The sequence below is a fragment of the Brachycentrus maculatus genome, unplaced genomic scaffold, assembly GCF_059751285.1.
Source record: "Brachycentrus maculatus isolate JH-2025_06_01 unplaced genomic scaffold, ASM5975128v1 h1tg000370l, whole genome shotgun sequence".
Taxonomy (NCBI): domain Eukaryota; kingdom Metazoa; phylum Arthropoda; class Insecta; order Trichoptera; family Brachycentridae; genus Brachycentrus; species Brachycentrus maculatus.
The window spans coordinates 2,811,785-2,828,073 of NW_028281119.1; the positions used below are offsets into that span (position 1 = coordinate 2,811,785).

The 16,289-nt window shown below is 31.6% G+C and overlaps 1 protein-coding gene across 1 annotated transcript in view; it reads left to right on the forward strand.

The window, feature by feature from the left end:
• LOC148303405 (eye-specific diacylglycerol kinase-like) overlaps positions 1–13,954 on the forward strand; it is a 90,202-nt gene extending 76,248 nt beyond the window's left edge. Inside the window, exons 2-3 of the mRNA XM_088269988.1 lie at positions 12,644–12,810; positions 12,968–13,954. Coding sequence (XP_088126114.1) covers positions 12,721–12,810; positions 12,968–13,954 — 1,077 coding nt within the window. The 5' untranslated portion in view covers positions 12,644–12,720. The remainder of the gene's footprint in view (positions 1–12,643; positions 12,811–12,967) is intronic.
• The last annotated feature ends 2,335 nt before the right edge of the window (positions 13,955–16,289 follow it).

Below are 16,289 nucleotides of genomic sequence, written 5' to 3' on the forward strand. Positions count from 1 at the left end.
GCGGTGCTTTTGACGTCCGTTCATTGAAATGGAAAATTACGACGATCCTACTATCTAAAGTATACATTGTATACTATACGCTTCATCTTTTAAAATGAGTTTTTATACAGAGCAACAGCAATTTAAGGAATAAATTGAATCTCATATTAAGCTAAAGATCACAGTATGTTTATAAAATAAATGGACGATATTCCATTAAGTTCGGTTGAAATTTATATGTTAAGTACTATATTTGTAGCATAGTCAACTATAGGAGGTTTTCTGATATCCCTTTATATTACAATACATCATTAAATTAACATGGTTATGAAACTTTAAACATACATACTATAAATTGTGTAGTTTCAAAAAAATTGTGCGCGAAATTATTTTTTTTAATGATTTTTTAATAATTTTTTTTTTTTTTAACAACTTGAATTTAATTTATTTTGTAAACAAAAAAACGGATTATAACCGGTTACAATCTTTTCGGATATTAAGCTTAAAATTTCAAATTAAAATTTCGGTGAGTGGTGATATACTAATTTTATTAACATTTTTGTAAAAAAATAAATAAGTAAAAATGACTAACCACAAAGTAAATGCTTTAAATATTAATAATATTGAGAATATTAAAATTTCAGTTGTCATATTGAAATTGGGTTCTGTCCTTGCATGCGTCAATACTCATTTGACGCAGACACACACACACACACACACACACACACACACACACACACACACGACCCTACGACGGAATTTTTGTTGTTTGGATTCTGTAGGTTTCAATTTTTGTTCAAAAATTAACTTAGCCGGATATTTATGAACTCTGAATATTGGCAAAATGTACTAATTGGCTCATAAATTGTAAACTAGAATTCACATAAATGGATACATACATAACATATTTGTAAAATGTTAAATTAATCCCAGGCCATTTGTAACCTCTTAAGGGATAGAGATAATGTAAATTTTTATACTTTCATGTTGTCAAAAACACTGCAATAAGTTTCAGTAATGCAACACACAATATATGTTGCTTCAATTTGAAATCTATAACTGCTAATATAAAACGTTTCCTTATATTTTTGTTAGTCATGTAATATATATAGATTTCACAGATTTTATTAAGCATGGTTCTCTTAGACATATTGCATGCTGTACGTAAAGTATACATACACCCGCACTATGTTACATACTAAATATAAGCTCTTGAACTCGTTCTTACAAATTTTAAAACCAAATGACTTTGCAAAGAATTATGTATGTTTAACATCTTCTTCCCTCCCTCCCTCCGCATCCGATAGTGCATAGAGCACTGTATCATATAAACGCAGTGTTATCTTAATTGTTAACACAAGGAAAGGTGATAAGTCCTCCATTTCAGGTACCAGCCCGGGATTGAATAAATATTAGAGTGACAAATTACTTTGATTAATATGACCCCTCCCTGAGAACCATATCAATTTGTACTTAACACATTTGTTACACAATATATTCTATCTTCAAGACAGTTTGTGTCTCGTGTTTGTAAATAGAAATCAAGCAATAGTAAAGTGGGATTGAACTTAAAATTCTCACTGGGTTTTTCTGCTATTCTGTTGTTAGTATATTATATTTCAAAAATAGATACTAGACCAAAAATTACACGCATAACTCGAGGTAAAAGGGTTTCTTGAACGCTTCGAAAGACGATCATATATCATAAATAACGGTGATTTACTTTGCAACATAAAACCTTCAATGATTTAATATTATCTTTCTATTTTGGCAGAAGATATTTGAAATAATCCTTTTTTATTTGCTTGTAGATTTTCTACAATAACTAAAAGAAAAACATATAAATTTACTAATGCTTTACAAAAAGTTTTACACAGAGTGGCGGAGTGGCACTTTATACGGTTCAATCTGAAATAAACCATTGTAGCGGAATAATATACAAAGAATTATAAAAACTGATTTCTAATTCTATTTTTATATATGTAGAAAGAACATAATTTTTTCAATATTTGCAAACATAAATAATATTTTTAAAATATGTATGATCAGAATGTTTTTCTCAACATATTCGTTAGAGTTGAAATAAAGATTTCCTATAGATTTATAGTTATGAAGTTGGTTTATAATAATTTTCTAAGTAATGTTTTGAAATGACACATATCAGTATAACGCCGGTTCTCCCTTGATTAGTTAAATATGTTACATATTTGTTTTAGATTTGAAGATTTATATGATAATCAATCATGTAGTGTAAGTAATTATATATTAAACATATTTGTATGGTAAAGAATATGAAATTATGCCGGCTAAAGATAAATTCTTGGAAATGAAAAATAAATGAAACGAAGCGTTTTTCACTGTTCAAAGAAATAAGATAAGGCAAAAAAATGGTAATCGATCACAGTTATGTCGTTGAAAATACAAAGTACCACGACTTGGTTCCGACATTCCTTGCGTTAGTTTTTCTAACAAACGCTTTCGCAGCAAAAAAGTGAGCTAAGTGGATTGTATTATTAATGTTTAACTTTGTAATACACACATATTTTTTTTGCGGTACTAAGAAGTACTCATAAATATCATACATTACGTAGTTCAAGCCAAAGCGACGCAACACAAAATTTGGCAAAGAGCCTTAAAGATGTTTGAATAATTGCTGTAGTTATTACATAACAGATTGTATATGTATAAAAGGGTTGCTATTAGAATTTTGAAAGCGCTGTAACTCAATAAAAAGAGAATGCCCAGAAAAAAAATAATTTCTGCGAGTTAATGAAATATATAATCATTAATCCCTTCACTGCATAAGTAATTAATATTCTGAGCCTTTTTTCGCCTACCTCAATAAGAGTCCATACGTAGGTGCAGTCTTAACAATTTTTGCGATAAAAATGAATACTAATAAATTTTATTAACACGTCATACAATGTTTTATAAATCGCATTGTCAAATCAATAAAAGATAAAAAGTTGTGATTTACAGTTTCGAAATTGCCAAAAAAAAAAATGAAACGAAAAAATCGGATAATTTAGTACAAAACCAAGCGTTTGGTAGTCAATCTCAGTTATAGGTAGGTATTTATAAAAATTAATTCATTCCAAGTATTTTAACATTCCAACAGTATTAAAAAAAAAACATGTAGAGTAGTGGCAATAAACTCGTGCATTTTAAAACGCAACAGTAACGATCTTAACAATATCCGTGGTCACGTTAAATTTGCGTGCCCTTGTTCCAGGCGTGTCAGTTATTCACACAGGGCTAGTTTTTCACCTGCCATTTAAATCATTTAAGATATTCAAGTTCATAATAAAGATATTTTACATTTTATAATCTTGGATATCGAGGTTATTACATGCAGTAAGAGGTATTTGAGCAATTTACAAACTATTAAATTGTTCAAAAATTATTAGCCTATAGAGCCTGTTCACTTTTCGAAGAAATAACGATACTTAAAAACGTATATTTTATTAAAGAGTTATTCGAACAAACGAATAAAAATCTCAACTTAAAATTTGTATACTCCTATACATTGGAACCTCTAAATCCTAAACATGAATCAAAATGTTTGATGGCTGATGTAGCAATAAATGTCCGCCTCTGTAGTTGTTTATGTATGGAGGTCCTAAGTTCGTTCCCAGGGGTGGGGGTGAGAATCACGTAATAATAAAATGCTTGAAAGGCAGGACTGATTACTTTCTTTGTCATAAATATTTAAATTAACAACTTCGATTCATATCTAACATCGGGCTCAAATAAAGGTTCATTTTCAATTTTTTTAACGTCTATCGGCACTTTGGATGAAGGACATAACTGCTCTATAGGAACATAAATGGTAAAGCAATAGAAAATACGAAAAGAGAATAATTAAAATAATGGTTGGGGTTGCAAACTCGAGATTGCAAACCCATTCTTGAATCAGTTTATACATTGCAAATGTAATAAAAGTGTCATGTGAAAAGGGTAGATAAGGTTCAAGAGAAGAATAAGACGTTTAAATAGATATAACTTCAAAATCACACGTAGCTAAGCGGGGTCCATCAGAGTTAGACCGAACACATAACGATTACTAACACAAAGCTGGCATATGCACTGTAAAACTTACAACCTTATACTTATAATGTTTGAGTATGTGTTTGTCAGTCTTTCTGTTGAGGAGTAAGAAATTGTACAGAAAAATACTATTTATTAATAACCATAAATAATTATTTATTAATAAATATTAATTTTCTGTGCTATTATTAATTAATATTCATTGACAAAATAAAAAATTGCATTTTATGAATATACTTATTTAATAAGGGAAATTGTAGAAATAACCTGGTTTAAATTTAAGGGTCGTTAATATCCCTTCCGGTTTCCAGCAAAGCAATAGATTTAAAAAAAATCAGAATTTCAAACTCAGTGAAATTTTGAAACGTTTTTTGTAAGAATCGTTTATCAATCAAATGTTTATCCACGTGCTTTTCAGGCTTTCTTCAGACCCGCCAACCCTCTAGCACACCCCAGGGGAGATATCGCCCACATCGAAAATCATTCATGAATAAAAAACAACTAATTATGGGATTTTCCATTCAGTAGAAAATAGAATGTTATTTGGTGGTTGTTGAAAATAAAATTGAATTTCATCACATTTTAATTATTGGTTGGAAATATTTCATTTTACTTTATTGGAAATCAGTGGGTGTATGCTATATTTAGTGTGAGCGTGTCTCTTAATACAGAGAATATCTTGTCACATTTAGGGCTTGTTAAGTGGTGTTGTACATTTTTGGGGCCGAATGTTATAGACAGAAAAAGGGTTAGAAGTATATAAGAGTGAATCTAAATAATATTGTAGAGAAATGGAGGGATGATTTTTTTGTGGCTGAGATAAATTTTATTTACAGTTCTTTTTTTTTGTTTGTTGGATACGCCCAAATTGATGTTTTTCGTTTTTTTCTATGGAAACTAATCGTACCCTTTCTTTTGTACAGTAAAAATATATCCCATATGTGGGTGAAACCCATTCCGCAAGTACCATAAAACCTATCTGCGCGACCCGATTGAATCCTGTAACTGACACATTTCTAAAAAAATAAAATACATTTATTTAACATGTTTTAGTAGGTACCTCAAAATTTATTTAAATGTATATTATTTTGTGAACCGTTATTGTAATTAGCTATTTGTTAAAACTTTTCTTTCAAAGTAAAAGATAAAAATCTAATGGTGCTGTGATATCTTAAAAAACTTAAGCCTTTACATATACGTTAATTTATACCAGATGAAACATTTTAATTAGAAGTTAGTATACATTTTATTGCTGTTTATATTTTCTATAAAATTACATGAAGATCATTATTCTAGCGAATTAACCCTAAAAATAAAAAAAATAAAAAAATAAATACACGAAAATTATGTATAACATAGTATGGATTTAAAAATATTTGAATAAAAATATATACCATATTAATTTATTCACAGCTTTTCAGCAGCCAATAAAAAAATAAGCGATTACATCAAATTCCATACTTGTATGCGTCGGTTTGTAGTCCCGCGGTCAGCATCGCGGATTCTGAATCAGAGTCTCTGGGTTTGAGCCCACTCTACAATATCTTGATTCCTATTTTTAATAAATGGCCACTTTTACATCTACGAAAATACTATAAAAAATCATTACTTGTTTGATTTATTAGTTTTGTTTTTATCCCTTGAAATAAAACATGATTTTTCAACTTCGTTAATCAGAAGATACATGTGTTCAAGAAAGGTTTTATGATATTGAAAACCTTCGAATTATGGTATAATAATATGTGTATAATACATATAAAAGTTGATAGATAAGTCTTTGCTTATATTGAAACAGTACTATGTGAAAGAATTTGCAAGCCGGCGTCAAGTGGACAAAATAGCCCGTATATTCTAAGACTGACAAAGGACAACAATGAAATGAAAAACCATACCTCCGTAGCTGTAGTGGCGTGGCTAATATCCGTTATAAAAATAAAAGCCAAGTAGGTTAGCGAGGAACTTAAAACAACTACAAAGTGATTACCCTCTCTAGAGAACTCCTATTCACACTTCATACTGCGACTGCAGACTATAAGTCTGGAAGTCTGGGAGCTAAAGCGTCCTTGCGTGCTTGGCGTGAAGAAAGCTGCACTTTATTAAAGCTATCTGTTGAAAGAAAATATTTGGCACTGTAAATAAATAGTTAATGAATTTAATTGAAATTTCTGTATATTACTTCGTCACTGTTTATTCAATAGAAATACTGTAAAGTATTTTAGTAAAAAGGGAGAATATAGTAATTAGGAATAAGATGCGTATATTTTTTTGATACGTATATAACGAAACATTTAATTCAGGAGAGATATTCGTTGTTTATTTAAAATTTTATATTTATTACAACTAACCAACAACTAAAATTAAACTATTCGCAAATAGTTTATAATAATACAATTTTTTTAAAATAATCAAGATTAAAATTCTCATTTTTTTTTAAACGAGAATTAATTTTGAGATCTTAGTTTTGAATTTTTAAAGGTTTAAATTACATCCCAAATTAAGATTATCTAAGTTTCATTTATTGGAGTAGGTAATTTGGCGTAGCAATTTTTGCTACCGTTTTTTTATAAGGTGATGATTTTATTTTATATTTGAAATCTTTCACCGTAAAAACGTAAAAAAAGTAATAGCGTGAAAAGTACGCGGTACATGATAAATCGATGATATTAAAATAAGCCGTGGTGATTACGTTTCCTTGAAAACTTGTCATAAAGCAGGAATTTTCGTCATATATTCCAATATTAAAATTTTTTCACAAGAAATATTTTTACAAAATTATTAACGATATTATATGTTTCAGTTAAAACCTATTTTATTAAAATTTAAGTTTTATAGGAGGCGTATACTGTAATAGGTTTTTTAAGAGGGAATAAGTAGTGGCTGTTATTTAAATGCGCAATGTTATTCATGATACTAAAATTACAATTAATTACGTTTAATGAAAATTATGGAGGTAAATAATATTTTAAATTACATCAAAACATTAAGATTATATTTATTTTATTTTTACTCCTAATAAATAATATTTTAAATTTCAGTATTTTTGTTTCGGAATGTATCGAAATAATACTTTTATTTAAATTCTCGTAAGACGGCAAAGTTAATTTATTTTATTTTAGTTTATTTTGACTAACGTCTTTTATCGTTAATCTGTAAAATATTTAAAACTATTTTCAAGTATTTAAAAGTAAATACTACAAAATTTTAAAACCGGCTGTGGTCCTCGATGAGTGTCGCTGGGTCCGAGTAACGGTTTCTTAGTTCGATGCTCGTTCTGTCAATTATTAACGAATGAAAGACAATTAAACTTACTCGAATAAATCAATCGACTGAAATATTTCTAACATTAAATACAAAAATATTTCTCTAATATTATAAAACAAAATGTGCGTAAAAAATTGCGTCATTTTACGAACGGTGAAATGTAATTATTTTTTTGTATAAAAATCATGATATAGTTGGGTGTAATATGTATGACATGGAAGAAGTTCTGCAGATTGTCCATTTAAGGGTAGAACAAGTTTAGGATGCGTTTAGAGCATAGATAGGAACAAAATAAAACCTCAATAATTTCTCACCATTATCCAACTTTGAAACAGGTATTTATACTCATGGTACGAGTTTTTTTTAATTTTCGTACCTGCAACCCGTAATCAGGAAAAATATTTAAAGGCTGAAAATATATATGTAAAGTATAAAGAACCCTAATGAATTATTTATCGGAATTAATATTCGTAGCTCACCTTACTTCATTTATATGTAAATAAGTCCAAGAAACCATTTTTGCAGCTTATGAACTCGTCATTGATTATTCAAACGTGCCGCCTTACTAATTTCAATACAAACCCCAATTCAATTAAAAGGGGAAAATTACCATCCAGAAAGGGAATATTTATTATTTGAAATTCTTATTTTTGTTTCATTTCTAAATTAAATTAAACGCAAAGTATGTATCTTAATTTGATTTCAATAGAAAGAGCAAACAAAAATATTTGAAGAGCTGTAAAAAAATGTTATTTCAAAGTATGTAAAACGCATAAACAAAATATCTTTATAAAATAAGTAAAACACAAACTTTAAAAAAAAATATATATATATATATATATATTTATTCCAAATGGTTTCGACAATCTTATTAACTGATACGTACTAGTCCGTATCTAGTGAGTTATCACATATCCAATTACTTAGTACGTATCCATCTCTGAAGAAAACAAGGTGCGTATCGAAATCGGTTGGAATAAAAGCATGAAAAATAAAAGTGGTTAAAAACAAAGTTGGTATCTCATTTATTAAATGTGCTATTATTTATAAAATGTACTACTAAGTGTCAGCAAAAAACATGAAAATACTATAACTGTTCATATGTAATTAAATTTTCTAGATATTTATCATAATTAAGTAATATTTGGAAGGACAATGTGGAATTCCGTTTTTGTAAACGAAAAGACTACAAAAAACTATTTATTATTTTACGAATGTATCGTTTTATTAGAAATATTTGAAATGGGCACCTCTCAGATTTATTATTGATCGATTAGATTTAAATTGATCAAACCAATTATTTAAAACACAGTTTTTTTTATTATCTTAGAATATTTTATCGTCAGAGAAAAACAAACTTTTAAAATGCTAAAATTTCGCTCATAAATTTGGATATGAGATAAAACGTCGCGTACCGCGAAATGAAAAAAGTTATTTTAAGATATAATTTTACGAAATATTTAATAATAATGATTTATCGCTTCATGTATGTGAGTAGGTACTACATAGCGGAAGGACAACTATCTCGCTACTTAATGAAATTTCTGAGGGTATGGAGATCCTTTCTTAACAATATGGATCTACGTAGATATATGTTTATTTATTTATTCTTAAAAAGTGTACTGTTCCTTAACAAAACAATAGCAGTTTTATCTTATGCTGAATAATTTAAAGTAATAAATCAAAACATCAAAAGAGATAAATATTTAAATACTTTCTCACGAACAAAAATAATGTTATTATTCTAGTGAATGTGAATGAATTCCTAGTGGAAACTCGTCTTCTTTGAACATATCGTAGTCATACAGGAGAAAGTGACCAAGTGCATTTTTAACAAAAACGTGATCATTGACTATTTGATATCTTACTAGCTTAAAAAAATCCCCAAAGGATTTTAAACTTGGGAGTATAATATATTGACTTAAAATATTAAATGTAAAAAATGAATAACTGCATTGATATTTATTTTCTTGCCAAGCAAAAGTAACTTAAATGGCCCTCCTGAACATTTAACGTTTTGTTAGTTGGTCTCTTTTTCCTGTACGACTAGGATATACTCGTCTACAAGCTTCGATGAGATTGATAACGATAATATTTTTGTTATATTAAAAACCTTTTCACAGAATTTTATTTTTTGATTGTATGATGTAAAATTTAATTTCGTGGTACTACCATGGATTATATTTTTATCGCAACGAAAAAGCTGGAGTAATTTTGGAGGCATATTTTCGACAAACGGCGCTCATTTTGCAGATATTTTGTTGGTCAAGTAACTAGATACATGCTTCCTTTATTCATCTGTTTCTAAAGGGTGTTAGAGTTTATCAATGACAATTCTTTACATTTCATTATAAAGCTTATTCAGTTTTTCAACCATGACTTTTCCTGAAATTTGTGAGTATAAATATCTGTCTGTTCGTTATACAAAATTTTGTTCGTCCCCTAAAATTCTCTTCGCAAACCGAGACATTTTGTATTAAAATTTTCGTTCGTAAGCCGAGGCATTCGTAACTGTTTAACGTAACGGCTTTACAAGAGATTTTTTTAAATGCACTAGGTTTAAAATTATTGCTCTATTGCCTAAATGAATTAAAGCTCCTGCTCTAATGGCAAACGTGGTTATATATCTTAAATAAATTAAAATTACATATTTTACACACTACTAAATTAACAAAAACTGTAAAAGTTACTAAAAGACATTTATTAACCACCTTAACCATTAAATGAAATTGCTTTCATTTACTGATATTAAAATTAAACGCATTCAAAAGATTGTGTTAGTTTAATTTACAAAATGTGTTTGTTGATAAAATATATCACGAGCCAATTTCTTGAGGAAAATTATGAGCAATAAAAATACGAAATCGTTATATTTCAGCAAGCCCTTAAAACATGTTGCTTTAATCTTTATCGTTTATCATTCTATTTTATGTGGAATGGGTTCACATTCCAGCCTAAGTTGAATAGAGATAATAAAAGGGGTAATATTTTTCTTTAAATTTTCATCAACCATTTTAAAGACAATCTTCTGTAATTTGGCTTAAATTAATACCACATGTTAATTACTAAGTAAAAATTAAATAAAAAATGAGAATTAGTCCTAGCAGAGAATAAATCCGCTAGTCGAATATCAAAACCGTTTTATATACGAACAGGTTAATCGATGGCGTATCCAAAACAATACTGTTAGTGGTATACCGGGTGCATTGGTGACTTGGCCCTTAAATTACATTGAAATAAGTCAAAATATGATACAATTTTAGATTCGAACTTAGACTGACCGATGTAGTTTCTCCTAGATTCGACCTTTAATATTTGGGAGCACCTAAGCTTCGGCCTGTTACAATAATGGATAAAATGACGTAATTTTAAATTTACATTGATTTAATTTTTTTTAAATCAATGTAAATTTATTGAAAAGTAGAAACAAAAACAGTTTCGAAGACAATATTTTCTATTTATAAAATATAATTTTGCCTCCTTTTTTAGATTATTTACTGTCGATCATGTGTCGGGAATGAGTTAAAGTATCGATACCTTAACACAGGGTTTTTTTAAACAAAAAAAGGTCTCACTCGCTTTATGTTTAGCTTTTTACTAAAACAAATTATGTACCTTTATTAAAATATCTTGTAAATAAATTTTCAAGCAACTTTTTCTATCATTTTGAAGAATTATGTAAATAAATATTGTAATTAAGTAAGCGCAAACATTGATTCGTCTAATTGATTTTGAAATTAAAAAATAAATATCCATTATGAAAGGTCCCCAAATGTCGTTCCATCGCGTTACATGAAAAAAAGCCCTGCATAAACATATCGATTTCGCATTGAACTGTAAATGTATGATGTTTTATATCTTTATGAAAATTCTAGAGTATTCATTCTATAAAAGCCTACTTATCAGTGCCATATTAAAACATAAGCGTTTCAATTCGGAGAATTTGGAATTCAGACAATATAAACAACGTCTCTCCGTATTTTAAGCCTTTGCACTATATAAAGGGATGTAAATGAATTGTTTCGTCGTTTTGTAAAGACTTGATAAGAATTATCCGAATAATGTCATTATTGTTCTATGTAAAACGATTGGTGTTCGTTAATGAAACAATGAATATAATATTCTGTAAAACATATTACAGGAAAACAATGGGCTAAAAATCTATTATTTATTATAACAACTTAAAATGTTACATAAAAAATGCATATTTCTTAAAATAGTTTGTATTTACGAATAAACAATGAAATTTAATTTTAATAAGAAATAAACGATGACAATATGTTTTATCTTTCTAAAAAAGTTTTACACTTGGTGTTTAGGTTATATGTCAATAGTTTCAATTGTTGTCCATTTTTAATGAGTTAAATAAATAAATAAAAACGCAAAGAAGAATATCATTCACTTTCATTTGATCAAATATTTTTTAAGTTTTTTTATTGAAGGAACAAACTATGAAATGGTTCTTGTTAATTAAAAATCAGTATTTTACACCAGCTTTGTAAAGCACAGCCCTTCAAATATTAAGAGAAAATATGACTTATCTTTGTAACACGGTATTCAAATCCTTCCCCATTAATTACAACTACTTAAAACGTGCGCTCCCTAAATATAATGAAATGGCTTACACCCCCTTGTTGCCAGACTTGATAAGGCTCAAAAATGTTATCGGAATCATTTCTCCACCTTATAAATAAGTCAGTAACGCAACAATAAGTCTGAAGTATAGTCCGTGTATTTTCTACAAGCGACACCTCTGGGACCCCGAGTCCATTAACTAATCCACGGAAGTTCTGCGAACCATCCAGTCATCGTAAATTGATCTCCCTCGACGCAACTGCCTTGTGGTGATATTTTAAAGAGAGTGTTTGCAAGGAAAATACGAGCTCCTATTGAACACTTTGCAGTTTAAATAAGCGATTGATTTACCCTCTTGAAACTGTACCCGTCGATATCAATACTCACACGTAATTCGATTAAACAGGCTGGGAAAGTTTCGGCCGTTAAGAGTTAAGAGGTGAAGCTATTTTTAAGTGCATTATTTTGGCAAAAACAGTGAATCGAGTACATGAACTTTATTTATTCCTCTACATTTTCCGTTGAAAATTTCGGCGAAGTAAAAGTAGGCACATAACATATCTGCTTAAATAAAACGTATTATTATGAATAATTAAAGGACTCGGTCGAGCACATTAGGCGAGGTTTAGTTAAGTAACGTTTTTAATGAACGCGGATATAAATGAGATCAGGTTATCAAGATAAGGTAGGGTGTACGAAATGAGCTCTTTTGTCTATTCGACGTGGAACATAAGAGACATAATGAAACAGCATTTTACTTAAGTGTGGGTAAATATTCCAGTGGCGCGTGCGGTGTAATTGAATGAAGAGGGGAGGAAGAATGCTGGTGGGCGGGGCGGGCGGCTAGGGGCAGGGGCCATGCGGCGCCTGAAGACCACCTTCCGGAGGTCTAGGACCCCCACCGGGGCAGATATGAAGACCCAGAGCAGCCTCGAGGTCCCCAAACAGGTATCGGCTCACGAGGCTCTCGGACCCTCTCTCGCATGACGTAGACGTAATTCTTCCGAGCATGAGTGCGCGTGCCAACGCGATCTTTCTATCAAACTTTGAAATGGATCCCAACGAAAGTGTGGATGATGAAGCGAGGCCGTTTGGTATCCCGCAGGTGCGCTCCGCCTCGTTCGACGAGATCCAGCTGGAAGCGCAGCGCCAGGCCACCCACCAGGCGCCGCGGCCCGGCCCCGGGGCCCCCCGCGCGGGCAGCCTGCTAAAGGTGCCGCAGCTGGACGGACGCCGCTCGCGCAGCTTCGACTCGGCCGGGAGCGATGACTCCGCCACGCACCTGGACGTGCCGCGCCGCTTCCCGCGCCGCCGCTCCTCGGGCGGCAAGACTCCCCCGCCCTGCGTCCACTGTTACTATCTGGACCTGTGGAGGAGGCAGCGCGCGCTCGAGCCGCCCGAGCCGCTGTCCTCCGAGACCACCTCCTCCGGCGAAGGAGAGGACGAGGACGACGGCGTGTCCCCGCCGCCGCCGTCGCCTTCGCCTAACATCACCGTGACGTTCTCGCCCACCTTCCGCGACTTCCCGTCGCCGCTGTTCGAGGGCCGGCCGCCGCTATGCAGCCCCACGTCGCCCGGGCTGCCCGTGTTCCCGCCCTCGCCAACCATCGAGCTCCCGCCGGACGAGCACCCTCCGACGGCCCGCCGCCGCTCTATCTCGCGCCAGGAAGCCTTCTTCGTGGAGCCCACCGGCAGCTCCCTGGAAAACGTGTCCGGCTCGGAGAGCGTGGCGCAGGAGCGCGCGGAGGCGGAGGTGGAGGTGCCCGGAGTGCCCGGCCTGCTGGTGAGGGACATATACCTCACGGTGCCGGACCTGAAGCGCGACCGGGCGGCCTCCGTGGACTCGTGCTTCAGCAAGGTGCCGTCGGGCGGCAAGACGGAGGAGCTGCAGGCGGCTGAGGGCGGGCTGCTGGCCGTGCCGAGCTCGGGACTGCGCTCGCGCTCGGTGGACATCGTGCTGCCGACCAGCGAGCAGGCGCGTTACAAGGCACTGGCTCTCGCGGCTCCGGCCCCCGCCCCCGCCCCTGGATCCACCGCCGCACACACCATCCGAGGGTACGAAATATTGGCATGTCATACCTACTATTCTTAGCTAAAGCATGCAATATTTGTAATATGTATATATATTCACATTTATATATATATATATATATATATATATATATATATATATATATATATATATATATATATATATGTATATATATATATATATATATATAAATATATAAATATATAAATATATATATATATATATATATATATATATATATATATATATATATATATAAATATATAATTTAAAAGGTAATTTATGTTCCAACTTATATATATTTTCAATTATGAGGAAATTAATTGATCTAGTAAATTAACCATATACCAATAAAAGTATACGAGTACACAAACTCTTAACTTTAAAATAAGAAAGTAGAGGTACATCGCATGCATATTTTGTATTGTTTTTTTTGTACAAATTACCACTACTACTTTAACATACATAGATTTAAAAAAAATATATCCATAGTTATTTGTTGCTCAGTTACAGTTTAATTTTTAATTAATTAGAAATCACAAAACATTATAAATGAGGCTTTCTAGAAAATAAATACATATATACTAACAATGGGAATGTTCTATTTTCGGCAAGACAAAAATAATGGGAAGGTTAAAATACTGTTACAAAATAAATCCTTTATATTATTGTGTAGAGTGTAAAGCTCTTCCGCATTTCCATTCGGAAGTATTTAGAAGCGTAAGCGGAAACTTTGTAGCGTCAAAAGACGACAATAACGAATTGTCGGAAATCTTAACAAATCGGGAAATCGGTAAAATGCTTCTTCCGCTACAATTCTGTTTGAAATACCACTGACGTTACAGATATCGTGAAATTTCATAATATAGAAGATAACGTCGCCTTGCCCTTGACACCTTCCACATCATATTTGGTGATGGTATTCAGATCCACATAAAAGTATTATTCTAAACCAAATAATTTTAATTACATTTTGAATTATATTTTACGTTAATTCACATCATTAATATTCATTCCTTTGTCGAAATTTATTTCATACGTAGAAATATTTTTATAAAATTAATATTGTTTTGATTTGAATTCGAAAGATTGATTTTATATTCGATATGTGGAATCGACATAAATTAAATTAAACAACGAAAATGTTCTGAACCATGAATAAATATTCGTGGTTCAGAGAATTTTCGTTCGCTAAATAGCGGTAAAGAATGATTTTTTAGAATGAATGTTTTTTTTAACACCACTATTTCCATCTCATTGATATTGTAATTGCCATGAAATTTGGAAAACAATGAACTATAAAGTCTATGAAGGTTTGTATTTTTTTTAATTAATAATGGATTTTTCTTCTTTTGACCTCTATTCACAGCTTATGATGATTAGAATAACGCTTTGGAATGACGCATTTAGTTGATCGATAAATAAGCGAAAACAATACACGAATATGTAATTCTGATATTTCGGTATAACTAATATATATTAAGTTATAAATCAGTAAAACTTACTTCGGAAGAGAATCACACGGGATAAGTTTTAAATTGTTCTTTAATGGGTACGATGGTCAATATTGCTCAGTGTATACACTGACGATGACTAGTAATAAGTCTTGCACATAACGAGTCATTGATTCTACTTCAATAAATTCTTCTTATTTGTTGGATATTAATAAAAAAAAAGTGATAACAACGCCTTTTCTGGGTTAAATCCAGTATTTATTTAATTTCGTCCAGGATATTATTTTACAATGATTTGGGAACACTCAAAATATTGTTGCCTACAAATTTTATAACAAAAGAAAGTTCCTGCGGTTTACCCAGAAAAGAACTATAAATCCAGTTTATATTTTTTTCCCACTTTATTATTTTTCCAGTGGTGAAAAAGTGTGAGAGAATTGTTTTGACTGTTTTGTATAAAAAATATGCATGTTACTTTTAGGCATTCGGTGATTTCCGGCAGAATGATGCAATATTTAAAGTGCATTTATTTATTTATATTACGATTTATTTCGTGCGACATTGCATGGCAGCCATAATCGTAGACTAGAAAAGAAAAAAGAAGAGATACTTATTATAGCAATATAACTGTAAAATACATCAATCTATCAGTTACATAATTAGAATTCCCCAGTAAAACAGGTTTGTGATTTCCATAAACAGCTATAAAATTAAAAATAAAAAACTTTTTTAATTTTGTTAAAATTTACGCTCTATTTTAAAAGGGAAGGTTTGAAAACCAAATTGAAATTTTGGAATGGACGCAAGTCATTTCATTTTTGATTTTATAATCACTTTAAATACCTTCATGTATAAATGTACACTGTTTATTTCAAAGACTGCAACTAAAAATTCAAGTTCAATTCTCTCATTTACTAGATTTTATTAAGCATACAGCGACC